This window comes from Falco naumanni, chromosome 3 (genome assembly GCF_017639655.2).
Source record: "Falco naumanni isolate bFalNau1 chromosome 3, bFalNau1.pat, whole genome shotgun sequence".
Classification (NCBI taxonomy): Eukaryota; Metazoa; Chordata; class Aves; order Falconiformes; family Falconidae; genus Falco; species Falco naumanni.
In genome coordinates, this window is record NC_054056.1 from 76,098,278 (window position 1) to 76,121,275 (window position 22,998).

General features: G+C 41.6%; 1 protein-coding gene and 1 long non-coding RNA gene across 5 annotated transcripts in view; one reads left to right on the forward strand and one right to left on the reverse strand.

Annotated features, from left to right (window-relative positions):
• The window catches only part of CA8 (carbonic anhydrase 8), a 46,815-nt gene extending 46,475 nt beyond the window's left edge, over nt 1-340 (reverse strand). For 3 of the 4 annotated variants that reach the window (XM_040586496.1, XM_040586495.1, XM_040586494.1), the window contains exon 1: nt 201-337. In XM_040586496.1, the coding sequence (XP_040442430.1) occupies nt 201-279 (79 nt within the window). In that variant the 5' untranslated portion in view covers nt 280-337. Of the gene's footprint in view, nt 1-200 lie in introns of all 4 variants that reach the window. The other variant, XR_005826841.1, reaches the window with a different exon arrangement.
• An 8,054-nt stretch (nt 341-8,394) lies between these two features.
• Nucleotides 8,395-22,998, forward strand: part of LOC121085147 — a 30,071-nt gene continuing 15,467 nt past the window's right edge. Inside the window, exon 1 of the long non-coding RNA XR_005826962.1 lies at nt 8,395-8,728. This is a non-coding gene — a long non-coding RNA (uncharacterized LOC121085147). The remainder of the gene's footprint in view (nt 8,729-22,998) is intronic.

Below are 22,998 nucleotides of genomic sequence, written 5' to 3' on the forward strand. Positions count from 1 at the left end.
CCGCCGCCCCGCTGCCCTCCCGCTGGCAGTGGCGGAGCTGCCGCCCGCTGCGGGCCGCCGCGTCGCCGCCCCGGGCGCCCGGAGGGCGACGCTCCCACCGCCCCGCTGCGCCGCCGAAACCCTCCCGCCGCCACCTCCTCCTCCTCCTCCCCCGGCCGCGGCGAAAGTTTCTCCCCGCCGCAGCCGCCGCCCGCTCTCACCCTCCTCGTAGCCCCACTCCGGAGCCTCCTCCCGGCGCGGGCAGGGCTCGGCGCCCTCGACGAGGCTCCTGTCAGCCATGGGCGGGCGCCCTGCGAGCGGCGCGGCGCGGCGGCCGGGCGGGGTGCCTGTGTGCGGGGGCGCGGCGGGATGGCGGCGCCGCGCCTCGGCCCTCCCCCGCCCTCCCGCCCCCCGCGGTGCCGGCCTGCGGCGGGGCAGGGGCGCGGGGCGGCCGCCGGGCGGGCCCGGGAGCCCATCGCTGTCCCAGCGGCGCGGCGGGGCGGGCGAGGTGGGTGCGGTGAAGGCGGTGGAGGGGCTGGAGCATCGCTCCGGTGGGGAAAGGCTCGGAGAGCGGGCACTGTGCGGCCCGGAGGAGAGCAGGCGCGGGGATCTCACCCGTGGGTACCGATACCTGAAGGGAGGGTGCAGGCAGGAGGGAGCCAGGCTCTTCTCGGTGGTGCCCAGTGCCAATGCCAGAGGCAGCGGGCGCAAACTGGAACACGGTAGGTTTCCTCTGAAAGTCGGAAAACACTTTTACCGTAAGAGCTACTGAGCCCTGGTGCAGGTTGCCCAGGGAAGTTGTGGAGTCGCCATCCGTGGAGATGCTCATCCAAACACGGTCCTGGGGAACTTGCTCTGGGTAGCCCTGCTTGAGCAGATTTGGGCAAGGTGACTTCCAAAGTCCCTTCCCACCTCAGCCATTCCGTGATTCTGTGGTTCCTCCTCACCCCACAGCGCTGTGGCACCCCTTATGGGGGGATGGAAGCCCTCAGTGAGGATAAGGGAGCCACCGAATATGCAAGGGAGCCCAGCTCTGTCCCTTCTGTTCTGAAAGAGGGTTGAGGCCTCTACACTATTTACAGCGACGCCTTCATTTAGGCCACATCCAGGAATGTGGCTCCAACTCCTCCTGCAGAATGTACAGGGCGTAGGGTTGGAGGAATGTCTCTCCCCAATACAAGGATGCCTCAGTTCCGGGACATGAAAGGACTCTTCCTTCTCCTTTGCCAGCAGCCATGTATGGACCATTCATTCTGTCAAGAGCAAAAGGACCAAAGGGACCTCTGCAAAGGGAACGGGAACCCAGCACTGGCAGTCTGCACTGCCTGACAGCAACCAGGAACGGTAACAGAAGCGCTCAAATAAGAGTTGCTATGATGGTAAATGAAAGTGCCCTTTGCTGACCAACCTTGGCCACTTAAACACAGTGACCAGACCTCCCTGCACTCTGGTATCCCAAGAGTATAACATCCTGATCCTGTGCTGTTGGTCCACAAGGTTTGATCTTGGTATGGACCTCACCATGATTCAGTGTTCCCCAGCTCAGCAGTAGCACCTGTGATTCCTGCAGGGCTGACACGGGAGCAGAAATTACCATCAGTGTGAAGGTGAGATGGAAGGAGAAGTACTGAGCTGGAACTTCATTAATGAAACAAGAGAGTACTGCTTCATGAGCTGCATGCAAGGTGAAAGTAAAATGGGACAAAAAAAATCAGAATGTACAGGGTTAGGGTTTTTCCAAGATCAGAACACAAACACAAGTTTCCTCCTGCAGGGTCATTAATTACTATCTTCACTATTGATGGCTGAAAGGAATACATACTGCCCAAACAAGCTACAGATGTGGTGCAGCTTATTGAAGCAAAAAAGCAAATAGACATTTTTCCTCATACAGTGAGCATCTGGCATCAGTACAAACAGAAAACTCAGGGGGTTTAACATGAATTTTAGTCACATGGAATATCATGTTGTATATGCATACCCATCTCCCACACTAAACTGGCTTTATTGGTTGGTAAGTTTTATTCCCTAATCATTTCTTAAACACAGACTAGTCGTTTCTATTAATATTTGGATCATTGCTCAGCCACATGGGGAAAAAACAAGCATTCCCCTAAATCATCACTGATCCTGGTCCATCTGACTGGAAATTCATTTTCCTCTTCAGAGAGTCTCACAGTTCGAGAAAAAAAAAACCAGTCCTAGGAGGCTGGGTTCATTCCCTCACTCCTTGAAGCACAGTACTTCATTCATGCCCTCCATTAAGTCCTTTCCTGCAGTAGCTTTCCTGTGGGATGTCTGTTCTAGAATTTCATACTTATGAGGGGCAACATTATCAGACCTGCAAGTTCCTGTTTTGCAATAAATACTTTTCACGGCTTTCCATAGTTTTCATGGCTTCCATTCATAACTGAACTTAAGAACCTAAGCTACTTACATTTGTTGCCCTTCCTCTTAACCTTTCCAATCTTCTCATATCTCTCTGCAAAATTAGGTGTAGCAGGTAAAGCCTTACTGAATAGTTGGCATTTCTTTATTCCCATATGTCTGCTGAGGTTTTTCTGTGCAAATATCCTATTTCTTCCAAAGTGTCTGTCAAGCATAGCATGATCTACTCAGCAGATTAGATTCCACTGAAGATTCCTATGACTTCCTTAATGGTGAAGTGTGTAAGTAACAAAGGAGTTCAAGGGTATGTCTCCACAATGAAATGGAGCATGGGACAAAGCCCTCACATTGAACTCCAACCGTAAATGCAGATATTGAACTGATCAATCTCTGCAGAAACCAACTCATTCATTTATGGACCAAGTTTCAACTAAAAGGATGGAGACAATCAGATGGAGATAGAGCCTTGTTTAAGATCAGTGGAATTTGGTCTTCTTTAATGATGTAAGCACTCTTGAAAGTGTTGTGCTGTCAGTCCATTTTTTTTTCTATGTATAGTATAATAGTGGTGCTCTATGCACTCCCCTTTGCCACATATTGATGTACTGTGCAATCATCGAGAACTACTCACTGTTGTAGTGTTATGTTATCTCATACAGTTGTCCCAAGACATCCACTTCCACTTCACAATTCTTTCCTCTTTAATTAAAGTGCACTCTTTGTGGGGAATCACATGCTTTATGACAGCCGTCTGTGTTCCATCTCTCTCTTAAACTGACCTTATATCAATCTTCAGAAACTTTTTTGCTAGATATCTAAAGTTTAAGTTTGTATAGAAGCTCCCAATAGTTGACTTTACTATGAAAAGATGCTAAATATATGATATAACACACATAAATACACTATTCTGTAAAAATGCATTGCTTGTGGTGTTTGCTACATTGGCTTAGCATAGTGAAAAATCTGTGGGGAGGAATTGTTATGGCCTTCCAGCTAGTATCAAATTGATGGGTGAAAAGTAGAAGCCCAGCCAATGTGACCTTCATAAAATGACATGGCACCTTCACCAGCAGCAGGGCATGTCTCTCCTGAATCCCAGTTCAGCCTGTGATTCTGTGGAATATGCTAACTTCTTGTTTAACCAAGATTAATGATCACAGTCTTTGATGATACCAGGGAAAAAACCTTAGGCACAGATCCAGGGCTTAACAATTCCTCTGAACTCAGAGGACAGCAGTTCAGAAGCTGTAGAGTCTCTGATATTCTCTCTTGTCAAATGAGAAATGGGCATTTTGAAACATTTGGTATAATATTTAATCCTGATGAGATTGCAAATGACTATTCTTGTATTTCCTATATCTAGATAAACTTATTATTTGTTATATAGTTACTGATTATTTTTTTTTCAAAAGACAATATACCTTCCCTAAACACCTTAAAATGTATATACCAGGAAAAAACCAGGCTCAAACCAAAATTCTGCATCCAAACTGAAATTTGCATGTGTAAATTAACATTAATGACTAGCAACATTTTTTTAAGAGGTTACATTTCAACAACTGTACTTATTGCTTTCATTGCTCTGAAAGGTAGAGTCCAATGCAGAAAACTGTACAGGTTACTAAATAATCTGTAGGAAAAAGAAAAGCACAATTACATAAAATTTATCTTAAACTATACATTCCTACCTGCAGGATCCTCTGCAGGCCACAGAACTGACAGTTATGCCTCTGATCTGAGGGATGAGAAATTCAGGTGGTGATATTTCCTTTATTATTCACTTATTTCTATATTACCTTGCTGCCAGCATGGAGTAGGTGAGGGCATGCAGGACTTAAGATATGATAAGGAGATACATGTTCTATGGGATATTAGAGTGTTCCATTTGAGACAATTTAGAGTCAATTTATGCTTCTCTAAGCCAGATCTCAGTTCTTGCCATGGTGTCCTGGAAGAAAAGGCAATGTCCATACAGCAGCATAGGCGACTGAAGGGATCAGGAGCCTCTAGCTTTTCCAGTGAATGGGGCTCTATATTTTGTCTCCTGTGTTGGGCTATGAAGGTGGCCAGCAATCATCTCCCACATGGTCTTGTTTCTGTCTTTACTTCTTGCTAGGTAACTCTCTCGAATACGTTTGATTCTTTTCCAAATTTAGAAGTGTAAGCAGAAAGTTTCTGCATTTGACCATTAAAGCACAAGCTTATATATAACAAAACTGAAAATCTCTTTGCACATTTTAAAAGGAACTAGTTCATTAAAAGGAATAATATTCCAGTATTCCTGGAATAATATTATTCGCCTATCATTTTTTTCTGCAGCTGAAGTAATGTGTTACAAAAATGGAAAGGGATGGTTGGATAGTATAAACAGTCCAAGATGAAAAAGTAAAGAGAGACCATTTTCAATAAAGGGACCATTTATAGCAAAGAGAAACCATTTGCAGTGAAAGACACCGTATGTTTGCAACTCGGGTTTACATTGGCAAACGCTGTCCTACAAACATTGCAAAATAGTCAGCTGGATCCTCATTTCCCCTTACATCCACACCACAGGGTGGATTCAGTGGCCTTATGTGTTTTATGGTCTGTTAGTGTAAATTTGTGCTTATTGGCTTTGCCAGCTAATAGGATAGCAGACTGGTCCTGTGCACACTTCACACATTTCACTTTATAATATACATTGGGGGTGGGGGGGTGGGGGGCGTGGATTAAAAGATCAACACGTTCTGAAAGTGTTTACACAAGTTTTTCTACAGTACCTGTGTAAAACTCTTATATGGAATATTGCTTCTGTAAGAGTGCGCAAGAGAAAGGGAAAATGGGAACAGGATATTTCTAAACCAGTGGGCATAATCGGCATGTATTCCCCAGGTGTTTAAATGTGTAAAACAGGACTATGATGGCTGCCCATGAGAATTCACACATACAGCTAGAGGACACTAAAACTACGACAAGATAGTTTCAGGTTCTTTAAAGAAAACCCAAGGAATAGGAAGCTATTTCTGAGGACTAAAAATACCACAGTCAAAAGGGAAGCGAAGAAATAATATAAAATACAGTGCAATTAAGAACACACTACAAAAATTAGAGAATAATCTAGTGTAGTCTCCTGGAGCTTCTCTTTTCCCTAACATGGTCTAGCCCTCTAAAAAATCTTTAAAGAATTATAAAAAGTGGCAAATACAACAGGAATTGCTGATGAAGTAAAATAAGTACAAAAGTAAAATCCTGCAGACAATAGAAGAGTAGAAGGGAAGTGAGATATATTTTTTTTTCCACTAGTAGGCTAAAAGGAAAAGACAGATAAAGAATGAAATAGGATGTCTCGAAAACACGGATTGCAAATGATACATAGTCAAGGGCCCTGACATGGCAAAACTCCTATGTAAATAAGTTTTTATTTCTTTAGGAAGGAAGCAGAACTAAAGATATACCGAGATCCAAATTCCAGGAAGAAGATGGGAAGCTTAGAGGAAAAATCTGCAATAAGGAGATGATAAATATTTATTTACCTAACTGTAATAATTTCAGATCTTTATCATTAAATGAGATTCCTGAAGGATTATCAGTTTCATCTAATACCTATTATAATGAAGAGGCTCTTTGTCAGTGGAGCTGATAGACATTAAATCCGCTACTTGCAAATTAAATGTTTAAGAAAGAAGCAACGAATCAGGGAAAGACATAATATCTTCTACTGTTTAAAATAAAAGGAGAGAATGAGATAAATAATGAGACTGAGCAGGTTTTCACTAGAAAAGCACAAGCAGGTGTTGGCTTAAAGGTATTGGCTTTTCACCTGGGAAGCCTGTGAGAAGGGGAAGCACTAATCAGGATCAACTGGTAAAGGAATAACAACATATTTGAGTCTGTAAAATGATGGCAAAAGGAGAGTCAGCTTTTTATTCATTCTACCAAGTTTTGCTTATCAGTGTGCAAACATCCATAGATGACAAAGTGCTCACATGCCCTGTTCTGGTAATGCTATGAAATCATACATTCAGAGTGCAGTCTGGCTTCCTATATCACAAGCTATTACATTTCATGCAGTTACTCATGTATTAAGTTAATTATTTGGCTATCAATAAGTAATAACTTGTGTTTTGCCACAGCACATTTTCCAGAAATGCATGACCTGAAGACATCAAGAAATGAAGAATCCATTACTTTGACAGTTTGTTCTAGTGGTTAATCCCTTTCAATGTTAACTAATAGGTACCCAATTCTAATTTGAAATTACTTGGTTCTAACTTCTAGCCACTGGTTGACATTATGCTTGTTTGCCTTGACGGAAGAGCCTTTATTACTTTGTGTGTTTTCCCTAATGTACTCACCCACTTTAGTCTCATCACCTCTCTGTGGTCTAAACAAGAGGAGCTCATTAGCACTTACTAGAGAGTTAAGACCAGGATATCATGGTTTTAGCTATTTTCTGCATATTTTCCACATTAAAAATACAGACACCAGAATTCTCTGTGGTTCTTGTTTTCACCTCTGTGTTCTCATTCATTTTTTTTTTATCTGCACATTAAAGATTCACATTAGTGTTTTTTTCTTTTTAATTACCTCATTTCTCTCTTGTTTTCTTCAATATTTACAAAATGTTCAAATTCCTTAAGTCTTGTAAAATTTTCCTGGATTTGTTAAAATTTTGCATAAAAGACTGAAGATCTGCTTAGCCAATTTTTGTACAACTGTACAGTGTAAGTACATAGATTTAACCAGGATTTTTAAAAATCTAAGTTTTATGATATTATATAATATGACTTGGCTATTAATAAACTGCAAAATTCTTTACCCACATATGATGTAAGCAGATCAGACTCCTCTATCCCCAAAATATTTATGAATATTTTATTTCTTTATCAACATTAACAAATGCACAGTCTCAGCCAGTAATTGACTTTGGGTTTCTTTTCTTTCTTTTCTAACTAATGTAGTTAGAAAATTGTTACTTATTTGTGTGAAACCTGGTTATGGATTTTTCCCTGAAGCAGTCATCAATATTTTTATAGTCTACAATTTCTACTTCATATCAGTATTTGTTTACTCTTTTTTCCACTTATTACGGTTTTTATTTCTAATTATTTTTTATGCACCACTGAATCAGCACCAGATTCTAAGTACAACAGCTCTTTTTTTTTTCAGTTGCAGATTTGTGACACTTTGTCACGTCTTACAGCAATTAAAGAGCTCCCTATTTTCATTCCATTTTTTCTACCTTTTTCCTCTCAAGTCATGTCACTTGTAATCTTAGCAATAGAAAACAAACCGTATGATTTCAAAGTATATACAGCAGGAAGCAAAAGATATGGCAAAGCAGTTTGCAGTTTCAAAGTCCAGTGGTCAACTGCAGATAATAATTATGAAGGAGCAAGTATTTAAAGTGAGACCAGGCAGTAAATTATAGATGACAGTGTGAGATAACACTGTAATGCTGCTAGAAAGACACAGCTCACATCCTCAGTTTTGCAATTCAAAACGGTTCAACTGCAACCTAGGGAACAGGAGATATTTCCATTCAGATTTAGATTTTACCGTTCATTAATCATGTTTCAGTGTAGATAACTAGGAAGAAGAAACTGATTTTATTCTGATTTAAAGGTTCAGGGTAGGAACACTGAACACTGATTTCTTGAATAAGTATTCTTCCAGGATGATAAAAATATTGTAGTAATAATGTAGTAATGCCTGACTTAGATTGGATGTGTTCTAAAAAGGATCACCCCAGTCTCAAAGAACTGAGATCTTACACAGACACAGAAATGTTCATATTCAAATGCAAAGGGACTGCTAATTTTTCAAGCCACTGAACAACTTCAAACAGTTGCCATTAAAAATAAAAATCCTTTCACACACTACGTATGAAATCTTTGCCCAAAATGCCCCAGATTTCCACGCAGTAAGTTAACTGTGACTCTACTATTTTATCAATGTCCTGTAATACATTCATATACAGAAGTTTGATATGAAAACGGGGGGGAGACTGGGGGGGACGGACGGACCGCATCAGAGAAGACTTCTTCACTAAGAAGAAATGTTCGGTATAAGCTTTTTTTATTTTTTCCTATAAGATTTTGAATTTCCCAGTCTCCACCCACTTGTTTAAGACTCTGGAAACAGTATTTTCTGCTTTACACTGAAACATGAGACTCTTAAATATCTCTTCAGCTGCTTCCTAATGTTTGTTCCACAGGAAGGGAGTTAGTTCGTAGCATAGTGTGCTTTGTTGTATCTGCATCAGCAAAGCAGATAAGCTCAGCGTCTCTTCATCTGGGAAAGGGACAGAGGAAACGCACCAGGAGACAGTGCAGTACTTAAGGATTATTGTGAAGGTTTCAGGGAACAAGACAACTGTCAGGTAAGCAGAAAAGGAGAAAAGGTCCTCTGCTCTTTATGTTCTTGTGCTGCTTCCCAAAGTGCTTAAATGTGTGCAAGCACCTTCTCTGAAATAGCTTATTTTTGCGTCCCAGCTGTGGATTGGTTTTTCTTATAATGAACTGAAATTCTCCTAAATTCTATTAGTATTATTATTTCTGCTTAGCACTTAAAAATCTCATTTTGGCACTGAAAATCTCTGTCTTGGGTTTGTTAAGATACATTTGAGCACTGGGTATTCCCTTCACGCAGAAGATGGACCATATCTGGCAGTTCTACATGACATGCTTGAGCTGGGGTCATATTGAAGGAGCCAGCGGGGCTTTTTTCTGCAAATCTGATGCTCCGTGAGATTTGGCTACCTATGTACTTTGATTAAGCAACAGTTCGTTCCAGAGAAATGTTATTATATGAAAGGGCAGGCTCCTCATGAGTCCCCAGATGTTTTGGGCTTTGGCAGATCCCTCCTTGGAATTCAGAGAGGCAGAAGATACTTTGCAGGTTGAAAGGCGTCATTCATAGTCTCTTGGGACTTTTCCTGGACTGTCTACATTACTAACAAGTAGAAGGCCTGTAGCAGTAAGACTAATGGCACTAAATCAAAGCATCTACAAAGCTTCTAACAGTACAATTCTTCTGTGCACTTCCCATGAGCACTTTCTCTCCTACCCTCACATTTCTTTTAGTCTCTCTGTTTGGGGCTGAGCTTTTGGCACAGTCATTGACACACAGCTTTGTCAAGTTGCAAATTACAAATGAAAGTGTGGAAATACAAAATTAAAAGCTTGTTTATCACAGAGCTGCTCTGCTAGCCCAGAGCACTGAAGCAAGTTGTTCTCTGACAGGAGGGCTAGTGCTTTTTCAGTGTCACGGGGACAGTGAAATCCATGCCAGACAATGCAGTGCATCAAGCCCAGGAAGCTGTAGGAGTTTACAAGAAAAACTTCTCCTTTCATAGCTAAAATCCCAGAGACTCTACAAAATCCCTGCAGTGTGGTGTTTAAAATGAGGTACTGCAAGAGCGGCAAATAAAAGTGGGCATGCTTTGCTAATGAGGGTGCATTGTGCCAGCTTTTCACAAAGAATAGCACATTGCCACCCACATCAAACCAGGTCTGCTTGACAGATGTGGAAAGAGAGGGAAGAGAGGCTATTGCACTGTTTATTCCCTTCTGCCCACCTTGGTCTGGCATCTTGTAGAGACTATGGATCATACTGGGTCTGATCTTGCCCTCATTGAAAAAAGACAATGTTTTGTGTCAGAGTTGGATAACCTAGGGGAAAATGGCAGCATTCAGATTCTCACCCCACACCCAAACATAAGATGCTCTCAGACCGCATTTCTGTTCACTTTAACAGCAATAATATGATTGGCAACAATAAGATTGCAGCCTTCATTAGGTTCAGGAGTTAAGATACTGTTTGTCATAAATGATAATATTTTACAGCTACTACTTCAGGGTATTTATATGCAGATTCAGACAATTCCACAATGTATGGAGAGCATGCATTTGTGGGTTTCCAGTTCATAAAAAATTTTGTACTTCTAATAGCATTCCACTAAGGCAGACATTTTTTCTGGTATTAGGCATTTTTTCTTGAGTACTTTCTCTGGTAATTTAATAAATCATTCTTCATATCCTCATGTTTAAATTATATTCCCATACAAACTGCATCCATCAGAGCTGATGAGAGCACAGCAGTGCACGCTGTAACTTCCAAAGAGCTGGCGTCTCACACACTCATTAGCAGAAATGTATCTAGAAGTTATAAATGCTTTTCTAAAGATACGTACAACACATGTCCCAGTGACTTACTCACTTCCTGCTTTCCTTCAAAAGCAGCTGAAAGAGGCAGTCTGCACCTGCTTTCTCCTTGTGCTGACATCTGTTTCTAAATGAGAAAGGAGGCAATGAATGTTAAGCTGAAGGGGCTTGTTTTATTTATGATTGCAAAGATTCTTGGCTTGAAAAAATCAGTTCAATTCCAGTGCCTTTCACCTTCCAGGCTAAGCAGGGAGACAAAGACAGCATTCATAGGCACAACACATGTGACACGGGGCAGTCTAATGGCATTAGAACAGTTCAGTGAAACATTAATGAATTTACAGTTATGACAGCACAACAGTGCAAGGATCTAACCTGCTCTGTGGTAAGTGGTTTTCGTAAGAAACCTCAAATACAAATAACCAGTCAGGAATCTAACTAAAAAAGTTTCTCTTCTGACAAAACATAATCAACATTTTTTTTTCTTTTTTTTTAACCAGTACCCATTGTCTTGTTTGCTGCGTTGCTGGTGTTTCTCCAGTCCATGCCATATCTCAGACTGTTCTCATCAAGCTGAGAGAAGACTTCCGCTATTCCAAGCATCTGATATTTCAAATACATTTTTGCCCATAATCTCCTGTGCTTCATGGCGCTAGCCTCAGCAGCTGCTTGGAACTGAGATCCAGGAAAAAGCCTTGCACAGAAAAATAGGCAGTACGATCTAGTACATAATGCCTTACCTTTAATCCAGGTTTATATTCACATCCTTTTCTTCACCTTCGTATCCCCTTCCTGTCACATATGTGTGCTCACTCGTGTATTTGGGTGAGGTTGGACGTGTAAGGTATTAAATCACATATCAGCAAGGTTCCTGAGACGAGGAAAGATGTGAGCGCTGGCTGTTCACACAAGATGTTATCTTGCCTCACTGACATCAGAAAGGTTACTGCCATTGACTTAAATCAGCATGGTGACAGAGACAGCAACCTCTACTAGAATACACATTTCCAGAATCCTAGAGAGGAAGGTGTTGAGCTTGAGGAGATAAATATGTAGGGCATCTTCTCTTCACAGTCTACCAAGAATGGTGGTCACACATTAGTATCCACAATTTTTTTCACAAGATTAGTCATTTCATTGTAGACATTCCCTTGTAAGAAGAAGCAAAGCAAAGTAAAAGTACTTCCAGTTTTTCTTAAATGTCTGTGTTTTAAAATATATCCCATGACATTTCTATGAAGAAATAGGTGTTCTTCCAAATGCTATAAAGATACATATTCTAAATCACATTGTCCCTTCCCAGGAAAATGGATAATGAAACAGGCAAGGAACACAGAGGGGAAAAGTATTCATCTCTGAGTTTTCAGGGATCTGCCAAATGAAGCTGGGTTTTGATTACTTAGATGAAGGCAGGCTGGAGTAGGAAGAGAAGACGGTAAGAAATGGAGATGCTGCAGTGTTCCCACAGAATGGGTAAATACAGTGAAGCTTACCTGATTTTAGTTTACTCCAGCACTAATACCAGTGAAACCAAGCAGTATGGGCTGCAGTGCAGCCCAGCTAATTACATAAACACCCAAAGGTATAACACAGCAAAAGCCTTTGTTAACAGTATCCAAGTCAGCAAGACTAAAGGTAACTTCCATATCAGCTAGAGTTTGTTAGCACACCAGTAAGATCTGTAACTGTGCTCCAGATGCACTGTAGCACTTTTCTTACTGAAAGAAAATGTTGCTGCAAAGACATTGTCATGAGAGAGGAACTACAGACACAAGGCAGAATAGAAGTGCAGCCACAGAGTTTTATTTAATCCTCAGACTGCTTGTCAATTGTTTTCATCAGGACTTCTCATATCAGCAGGGATTGTTGGGAGGAGAAGAAAAATTTCCTTTTTCTATCAGAAATGCTTTGAGAATCAGATTTACAAAAAAATAGTATGTAAGATTGATTGCCTTCATTAGCCTCATTTCAGTAATACTATTAGCTATAATCAAAAAACAGTTTCTTATGGAATTACATTCTTATTAATATCACAACATCCTCATCCCCCCACCAGTTATCATATTTGTTTATTGTATGCTGGAAACCCCAATAAAATTAGCTAACTGGAGACTAATAGGATGGCTGTTTCTTTCTCTCTTCCATACATCCTGTTCGCTTGTTTTTATCTTTCTTTTTAAAATGTTTTTTTGTTGTCAAATGGTATTGCAGAGGACAGAATGCTTTTCTGGTCCTTACCATGTCTCATACATTAAAAATGCATTAGGGAAGAGATCAACTACCTCAATCCACTTTAAAATGTTGTGTTTCCCTCATAGCCTCTGAAAATAAGACTCATGAATACATCAATCCTAAACAGACTAAGTGGTGGTTCCTCATTTATTAAAAATGCAGGCCAAAAGTTAATATTAAAAGGATGATGTAAAAAAAAAAAGTATAGTTTGCTCCATATATTTGCTGTTCAAAATGATTCATCAATTATAATAATTGTAACAATAATAGGAATCTGAAGAAAAAATAAAATGACCTTGTCTAATTCAAACCTGGGAGGAAAATTAGTTTTCCTGAACAACCAAAAAAACTGCTATCAGAAGTGGTTTTATCTCTGTGGAATTGGTGCAAAAGTCATGCTGTTACATATCCCTTCTGTTCAGTACCTAAAAGGCTGGGGGAGATATTTTTTCACACATATTCCCAGCCCTGCTCTATTCCCATCATGCTTTGTGGGATCAGCACAAAAGGTCTAGAAAGTAGGCTGGAAAAATCAGCTGCGGGTTCTCCTTGAGAGAAGGGCTCCCCAGCTGCTGCCGTGCCAGCACAGCCAACTGCTCCCCTCCAGCAGCTCACTCCTCTCCAGTATACTGGCGGACCAAGGCTGTGATGCTCACTGTGCTCCTTACGTGGGGATGGGACAGCCCACCTCTAAGTAATGCAGCTGGTGTGGAGTGACAAAGCATCCCACATATACCCCAGAACCAGCTGCCAGAAGGTCACTGCTGTCTCTCTGGATGTCAGGATCCTGCATGCACCTACACCCTGCAAGTCCATAGGTGATTTCTTTCTAATAGAATTTACTAACAGCAGAACTTGCATGATTGCACCCATGCCTATAAAACGGAGCTTCCTACAGGGACAGCACTTTTTCTTTTTATTATATAAGCAATGATTTCACAGAATGGCTGAGCTTGGAAGGCACCTCTAGAGATCATCTAGTCAAAATCCCCTGCTCAAAGCAGTGGCAGCTAAAGCAGATTGCTTAAGTCCATGCCCCACTGGGATTTTAATATCTCCAGGGACAGACACTCCATCTCTCATCCTCTGGGCAACCTGTGCCGGTGTTTGAGCACCCCCAGAGTAAAGAACATTTTTTTCTTATGTTTAAGGAGAATTTCCTGTATTTCATTTTCCCTGTTGCCTCTTGTCCTGTCACTGGGAAGCACTGAAAAGAGCCTGGCTTCATCCTCTTTACTCACCTCCATCAGGTATTTATTCACATCGATGAGATACCCCGAGCCTTCTCTTCTCCTGGCTGAATAGTCCCAGCTCTCTCAGCCTTTCCTCATAGCGGAGATGCTCAAGTCCCTTAACTGTCTTCATGGCCCTGTGCTGGACTCTCTCCAGTAGCTCTACATCTCTCTGGGACTGGACAGCCCAAAAGGGGACACAGCACTCCAGGTGTAGCCTCACCAGTACTGAGTACAGGGGCAGGATCACCTCCCTCAGCCTCCTGGCAACACTCCTCCTAGTCAGCCCAGGAGGCTTGTTGGCCTTCTATGTTGCATGGGGGCATTTATGGCCCACATTCAGCTTGGTGAACAACCCTCGGGCCCTTTTTATTGGAGGTGCTGTCCAGCTAGTTGACCCCACAGCTTCTTCTGGTACCTGTAGTTGTTTCTTTCCAGGGGGAGGGCTGAGCATTTCCCATGAAGTTCAATGAAAGAAAATGCTCAGCCCTGCCGCTGGAAAGAAACAACTACAGGTACCAGTAGAAGCTGTGGGGTCAACCAGCTGGAAAGCACCCTATTGAACTCCACGAGGCTCCTGTCAGCCTGTTTTTCAAGCCACAAACATTTGGCAGAGCAGCCACTCCTCCCAGACTTGTATCATCTGCAAACCTGCTGAGGGTGCATTTTGTCCCACTGTCCAGGTAACTTATGAAGATTTTAAACCATGTTGGCCCCAGTATCGATCCCCAGTGTACACCTCTGGTAAGTGACCTCCAGATGGACTTTGTGTTGCTGATCACAGCCCTTTCAGCCCAGCAGTTCAGCCACTTTTCAGTCCAGCTCACTGTCCTCTTACCTAGTCTGTACTTCATCAGTTCGCCAGTGAGGATGTTTTGGCAGACAGTGTCAAAAACCTTGCTAAACTCATGACAAACACCATCCACTGCTCTCCCTCATGCACCAGACTAGTCACTTTGTCACAGAAGGCTACCAGGTTGGTCAAGAATGATTTTGCCTTCCTAGACCTGTGCTGACTACTCCCAATCACCTTCTGTATGTTACGTGTTTGCAGATAGCATCCAGGATTATTTATTCCATCCCTTCTGCAGGGAATGAGGTGAGGCTGACTGGCCTGTAGTTCCTTCTTGAAGAAAGGACTGTCATTCGCTTTCTTCAGTCCTCAGGAACCTCCCCTGATTGCCATGACCTGTCAAAGATCATCAAGAGTGGCCTCTCAGTGACACTGGCTGGCTCCCTCAGCAGTTGTTGCATCCAAGTTGTTGAAATGTTCCCTAATTTAGTCCTCCTCCAACAATGATACTTCTTCCTTATTTCAGATGTTTCCATGTGTTTCAAAGACCTGGCATTCCAGAAGGTTGGTCTTACCAGTAAAGACCAACAATAAAAGAGCACTGAGTACATTGACCTTTTCTGCATCCTCTGCCACCATTCAGCAGTGGGCCCACATTTTTCCTAGCCTTTCTTTTGCTGCTGATGTACCGGTAGAAAACTGTCTTGCTGCTCTTAACATCCCTCACCAGATTCAGCTCCAGGAGGGCTTTGACTTTCCTAACCTGGTCCCTACATGCTTCAGCAGTGTGTCTATATTCCTCCCATATCACCTAGCCCTACTTCAGCCTCTTGAATGTTCCTTTTTTATCTTTGAGTTTTGTCCAGAGCCTCTTGTTCATCCATGCAGGCCTCCTCCCACTTTTTGTGTCACTTCCTGCATGTGAGGACGGACCACTCTCGAGTCTGGAAGAGATGACCCTTGAAAATCAGCCAGCTCTCCTGAACTCTTCTCCAAGATGGTCTCCCATGGGATTCTTCCAAACAGGTCCCTGAACAGGCCAATGTTTGCTGTCCTGGTGTCCAGGGTTGTTTAACCTGCTATTTGTCTTCTCTCAGGATCCTGAGCTCCACCACTGCACGATCATGGTGGCCAGGGCTGCTCCTGATCTTCACATTCCCAACCCATTCTTCTTTGTAAAAATCAGGTCCTGCAAAGCATTTCCACTCTTCATCTTCTCAGTCATCTGTATCAGGAAGTTGTCATCAATGCACTCCAGAAACCTCCTGGAAACCTTTGCCCTGCTGTGTTTCTTCTCCAGCAGAGATCAGAGTTGTTAATGACTTCTGTGAGGACCTAGGCTAGTGAACAGATTTCTTCCAGTTATTTGAAGGAGGACTGATCTGCTGCTTCTACCTGATCAGGGAGTTTGTAGCAGACACCCACATCAATGTCACCCACATGGGTCTGCCAGCCAGCCCAGACCCATAAGCTCTCAGCTGGCTCATGGCAGAGCTCCATGCATTCCTACTTCTTTCTCAAAGAAAGAAGTTGCCCTTCTTACCATCCTGTCCTGCCCTTCCCAAAGAGCCTGTATCCAGCCATTGCAGCGCTCCAGCTGTGTGAATGTGATTTGCACATTAATAACAGATTTCAAAAAATGCAGGCTCCATCTACTGCAGAATTCAAAGAAGGTGAGCATTTTCCTTTTTTTTATTTCTTTTCCAAACAATTGGCAACAAGCTCCATTTCTCAGTACCATTGCAAAGTGTATGTCTTATGGTCAAACACGTCCTATGCTACTGTTAGTTTTGTAACAAAGAAATGTTTCTATGAAATGGTGCTTATCACTGAAATTAAACAGAAATGATAAATGGCTTGCTAATATTTTTCTGTGAGCCAGTTTTTAAATGGGTCACATTGTTCTTCTCTTTGCTAGCAACCTAAAATAGAAGTTATTATATCAACAGTGGTTTGCACATAATAGAACGTTATCTGAAATTGAGTTTGATAATGTTTTTCCTTGAAAATTAAGGCTATAGCAGTATAGTTATTGAAAATTATGATCATTTACTCTTTATTTTTCTATTTTAAAACAATATTCTTGATAGTAAAAGTTGCATTTGGAGTTCTGACTAGAGAAAATGATGTCTTGGTACAAGCAGTAAGGAAAATGAATGTTCACATTGAGAGCATGGCTTTATCAAGGCTTCTTTGCCTTTCATGGGCCAAATTCTCTACTGGCATATTTGATGCAATTGCACAGACTTCAGTGGGACCACACTAATCCATGTTACAGTGAATGCAAGACTTTTTTTGTTGTTGTTAAAATTGAACTAAGCTGTAAAAATAAGGATAGAATTTAAGTAAAAGCATTGACAGCATTTTCTTTCACAAATCTTGGATTTGAGAGGTTATTTACGAAAACCAAACTGTCGTCCATTTCTCCCTGGAGTATCTTGCAGATGTGCAGCTGGCAGCTCTTCAACAGCAAGGAAAATATGAGCTACCCACAGACACCAGCAAAAATCCAGGCACATGATGTAGCCCGCCCAAGGCATGTGGGGCCATTCTGGAGTCACCAGCACCCCCACGGGAAGGGGTTTTTTACACTTACTGTGAAGCACTGTTGGAAAATAGAAATTCAGATGTGCACAGGGTGCAAGTTTTTGGCCCAGCTCAGATTTGTGCATTACGTCAGTGCTGGTGAGGACTGTGTTCAGGCAATGCCACATGCAGCTGCAGAGAATTCCTTCTCAGAGAATGGATTTCCCTGCTGTCATGTAAGCAGCTTCTGCTCCCACTCAGCTCTCAGTTCAGGATTAAAGGGTATCTCAGGGCTCCACTTTGGTGGCTTAAGTTAAAGAAGGGCCAGACTGGTCAAAATCATTTGCAACACTTAAAAGCATAATAAAGGAAAATCAAGAGGTCGTTCCACCACCTGCTGAGGAGAACGGAGGTGCAGGAGAGAACAAACTCAAGTACAAGGTCCTGACTACACCTGGCACCATGTGTTAGACTCTTCGGGGATTCTTCAGAGAGGTGAACTTCACTTGCACTGAGATCAATGAAAACCTGCGCATTCAATCTGTTTCTCATGAAAAAAATAACTCTGAGTCTCTCCAGTGTGCAAGTCAGAACAGTCTGAAAGTCACAGGGAAATGAAGGGCTGAAAGGCTAAGAATTTCATGCTTCTTTTTCTTTTTATATATTCTTTATTCCCACACACCCTATGGGAAACATAGGACTTTAGCACAGGGACAGCGAGAAAGATTCAGGGCTGTTAAATTAGTAGCTTGTTTAAATCCCAAGGTAAAGCAATTGTGCTAAATTAATCTATGAACCCTCACATCAGATCTAGAGCCTCTGAGCAGTACAGATATTTTGAGATGATCTAATTGTGGTTGGAGAGAAGGGTAAGTATGGGTGCAAGTAACACTATACTGTGTGCTGCAATGGGGTTAGCCCACAGCACAGTGCAAAAAGTTGACACGACCAACACAGCCAGAACACCAGGGATCAAAGATGCCTAGGCATTTCTAAAAATTAGTTGCTGGAATAATCACAAGATACTAGATTTGAAATGCTTGCTAGGAAACTGAGCAAGATATGTAAAGAAAAAATGCAAATTTCTGGAAGTGGTGGAGGGATTGGGAAAAGCAGGGAAGGCTACTGCTGCCAATTAATAGGTTACTAGACAGGAGCTGTCTCTCATGGGAGTTTTTCCAGCTCTTAAGCAGGAATCAGAGGCAACCCAGTGAGCTTTGCTTTCTAAACTCAGTCAGAACCAGTTAACAGTAGTGCCTCTCACCCAGGTGAATTAGAGGATACAGGTACTGCCGTCTTTAATATCATATTGGGAAGCAGGGGACAGGTCTTGACAAATCACAGGTGAAGGCTGCACTGTGGAGCTGAGTGAGAGCAGCATTTGGGGTAATCTAGGCTCCTTCTGGACAATGCTCTTTTGTGAGTCCAGTATTGGCAGATGCTGTGGGATGGAAGCATTACATCCATCCCCACTCCGCACCTAGCCTAACAACAGCACTATGAAAGCACATGCAAATCATCATGGCATTGTCAATTTAATCTCTACAACCAAGCAAGAAGGGAATGGAGAAGGCTTCTAATGTGCAGCTGGTAAATGTGGAATTTGTAGTTTATTGGTATATCCACCTTCATTGGGTAGATGACATTTATACTGAAATGGACTTTTTAAATAAAATTCTTCAGATTACACGTTTGGTTTTACCTCTCTGCATGAATGGTGGAAAACATTTTTAAATACTATGCTGCAGAATGAAAATAAAATGAATAAGCATTTGGCAGTTTGCAACTCTTTCAAGATGTGATTGATGATTGTCCCATTGCTGCAGGTCAACCCCTGCCATACAAAACTCCAGATAATCTTCAGCTGCATTTCCTAAACCTTTAATAGGATGAACAAAGCTAAAATAACAATGCATGATTTATTTCCCAAAAGCAGCTGACAGGAGGAAATGGATACCAAGTGAATTAACGCATTAGAACAATTGGAAACACAGCCCATTTGGAAATCCAAAACAGACTGCCTGGAATGATTTAAATCTAGCACGAGGTTAATGCCAGTCCCTTGCTTAGGTGTGTCATCTAGGTGTAATCTAGTGCTCCAGTTTTAGAAAGGTTGATGGGTGCACACCCTGGGCTTGAGTGTTAGGGTGAGCCTTGACTTAATTGATTACATGACCAGAGTAGCACCTATCATGGCCACACACATGTTGAGGATTACATGCAAGGGCTACATTCACATGCATGGACAGACACACACAACACAACACTTTCTAATATAAACAAATATTTCTATTATTTGGTTGTTGAGAGGCATTATAAAAAATAGCAGGTATATTATAGGCTGTAAGTAACACTCTGTCTTTAAGAAGCTGCATCTGTATCCAGGGCAAAATCTTGGCGGTCATCTCAAGGGAGTAAGGTTTCTCTCACACCTGATTTATAACCAGGAATTTCTCAGAAATTGAGGGTTACCATTTGTCAGCCACAACTTGTCAGCAAAGCCTATTTTCTTCAGGTAAACTTTCACCTGTGTCTGTTTCAAAGTTACAAGAGTGTATTTTTAGAAAACTGTGGACCTTTAGTCAGCATACCAGACTCAATCACAGCACTGTTAAAGTAATATGTACATTTACAGCTGTCATTAACAAGGTATATTTAAGAGCTTTAGTTCTTTTTTATCCTTCATGGGGTAATAAGCCATAATTAAAGGAATGAGGGGCTGTATTACAGAAACATTTCCCACCACATGTGTAGCACAAGGATTATTGCAGAGAGACAACTGGCAGCCGAAGCAGTTCAGGGTATTTCTTCATATATTCATGGCAAAAGCATGATAGCACTTTCCACTAAAAAAAAAAAAATCGACACCCAAACTCTAACACAAGACCTTGTTAAATCACTGTACCTGAAAATGGGTCAAACTTCATTAGTGTGTGCAGGTAATGGAGACTAGGCAACGTCATAAAAATGGTCCTGTTGATGGATATCTGAGTCCACATACATGGTCTGTGACCAGCAGCTGTAAAAAGCTCTTTGCATTCCTTTTGGTGCAAGAATCACTTGGAACAAGGATCACCCCAAAACAAAATCAGTTCAAGCAGCCTATCTGAGAGGAAGATGAGGAAGGAAGGGGGAAGGCTTATTTCATCTTCTGCACTGTCAATCATTTTTACACCACTCCAGATTACGCAATAGGCCAGAGCAGGGACTGTGAAGCATGAGTTCCTCAGGAAAAGGCAGTGTTCATTAGCACTATCTGCTGCACAATGTGTGCTCTCTGATGTCTAAGGTGGAAAGGTCGCAGCCACAGACTTCACAGCATCTTTATCCAGCCTCAGCCTACACCCACTCTTGAGTACCCACAGTTATGAGGAAGAAAAGTTAAATGCTTTCATGTGAAGTCTTGTGTTTATCCTGGTGGCATATAAAGAAGAATCCAGTTAAAATCAAATTAACTAGCTCCTGTCTTAAGAATGCCATTGTTACCAAGCAGTACAGATTAAAATAAAATTCCATTAATTAGTGATCTGATTTAACTTTGCAATGCTGTTTTACAATGTGCAGTGTCCAACAATACATAGCAATAATCCTAAAAAGAGCACATGAGGATTTACAATGTATAATGATGTGTAATGTCTTTGGTACTCAAACTCTTGTTCCTTTGTTTGCATGTAAACCATGGTGATACAAACTGGCTTCGCATAAGGCACAAGACTTTTTATCATCTCAAACAAAAATCAGCTGTAATGAAATGAGGTAAAATTACAAACATAAGGGCAGAATTACTTCTGTTCAAGGGACTGTGTCATATGGTCACAAACCTTCTTTTCCTTGAGTATCTGGGTTTATTGTGATATTTCAATAATCTTCAGAGAAGTGTTGAAAATCCCTTTTTTAAATTGTATTGGTCTCTCTCCTTTAGTTGAATTCCCCACCTACACACGTACACAGGCACACACTCTTAACCTTTTTAATTATGCACCGAAAGGCTTTAATGGAGCCTCAAGCCACAGTACTTCTGAAATCAAACATGTTGGTGTTTTGTGGAAGCTATCTTGCAAATTTTTGGCAGAACAGATGTGTGATACCAATTCAAGGCAAGCTCCATGCAACCTCCCAGCTCTGCATACAAATTGAGAGCCCGAATCAGAAACAATCCTCTTCCTTTATTTTGTTCTGGCTTAAAACAGCTCTCTGAGATCAACCTCATCCATGCAAATGTCCCAAAGAGAGATGCTAGATTTAGCTGACAAATGCATAAAATCTCATGTTGTCACAGAATTCCCCAGTCTCTACTCAGCACCAGATGTTAAAGAATGCAAATCTACAGCTGGGTCTGGTGTTCATTTGTATTCCAAATTCCCTCCTTCACAGCTGTTGTTTTCCACTTCCATGTACATAGAGCCAAATTTTCAGAAGCAGGAGGTAGACCATGGCTCCCTATGTTGATGTGAATATACGTGTTTCTTTATTTGCCTGGAAAACACCTGTTTGAGTTGAATAATCATTTAATTGTGAGGGCTTATTTGAGTATGCTCACCTGCTCACTCACCAGGATTGAAAACAACCTTTCTCATCTTTCAAATACAATTTTCTCTGGAAATAGATTTGTCTTTCCAAATATCTGTTTGGAGGTACAGAATAAGATTTTCATCCTTGCTTAGGCCTCCTGGGCTCCGTGGAAATAATAATTATAACCACAGTAATACAAAACAAAAGATGTGATTATGAGGAACTGCAGGGTACTGTTTCTTCAGATATCTCGGGGGGGAGGGAGGGCTTTTCTGGCCATCCTCTGTGCCACTCAGGAAAGGAAGATCTAGCCTGGCACTATAATGACTGTTTTAAACTTCTGTTCTCCCTTGTGTAGATACAACCAGTCTGTGCAGCTTTTGAAATATAGTCAGTGAGTGCCATGAAAATAATAAGTCGGCAAGAGCTGAACTGGTGTGATGGGTTTTCCTTTTTCTTCCTATCTAAATAGGTGGAAAATTTCAAACAACAAGTAAGGGTGACTACAACAGCCCACATTTGCTTTCCTGAGCTTCCTGTAAATTAATTCAGATTTGCAAGGTTCACCTCCAGTGGCCTCAAGTGTAGTTTAGGTTTTGTTTTCTTAAATGTAGATAAAATGCATATGGGGACCTTTTCTTTACCCTTACTTATGTAACAATCTTCAATTCACTGTGTTCTCAGTTGTACAGGCAGTAATCATAATCTAACCAAACATTTGTCTTCTTACACCTCTGATTTTCAGCCAAAGTTGAGAAATTGGTTTCACCTAGGGCTGAGATATATTACTGTGTTTAAAAGGGTTGAGTCTTACATGATGGGAGAGGAATGTAGTCAAGACACAGGTTCAAATTTAAATAAAGAGTCCGAATTGGACGATCACATGTAAATACCTGATTTTTAAGGAAAGCATAGCACGCACCGTACCATTGCAACACACCTTATATCAGACTCCATTAGTTTACCAGAATGTTTGTCTTTTCCCAAGTTGTTTTTATTCCTTTGGGCTAGATGGGGATATTTTTATCCTGGTTTTATGCCTCTGAATGTTTTAATGCCTGTGCCAAATGCAATTCACCCAACAGCACTGTCTCCCCAGTGTCACTGAGACCTAAGGTGGTAAACCCACGCTATGAATAGCAGTGTTGTCCAGTTTGGTCATCCAGTACCTGTAATTGGTACAGAGAATTAC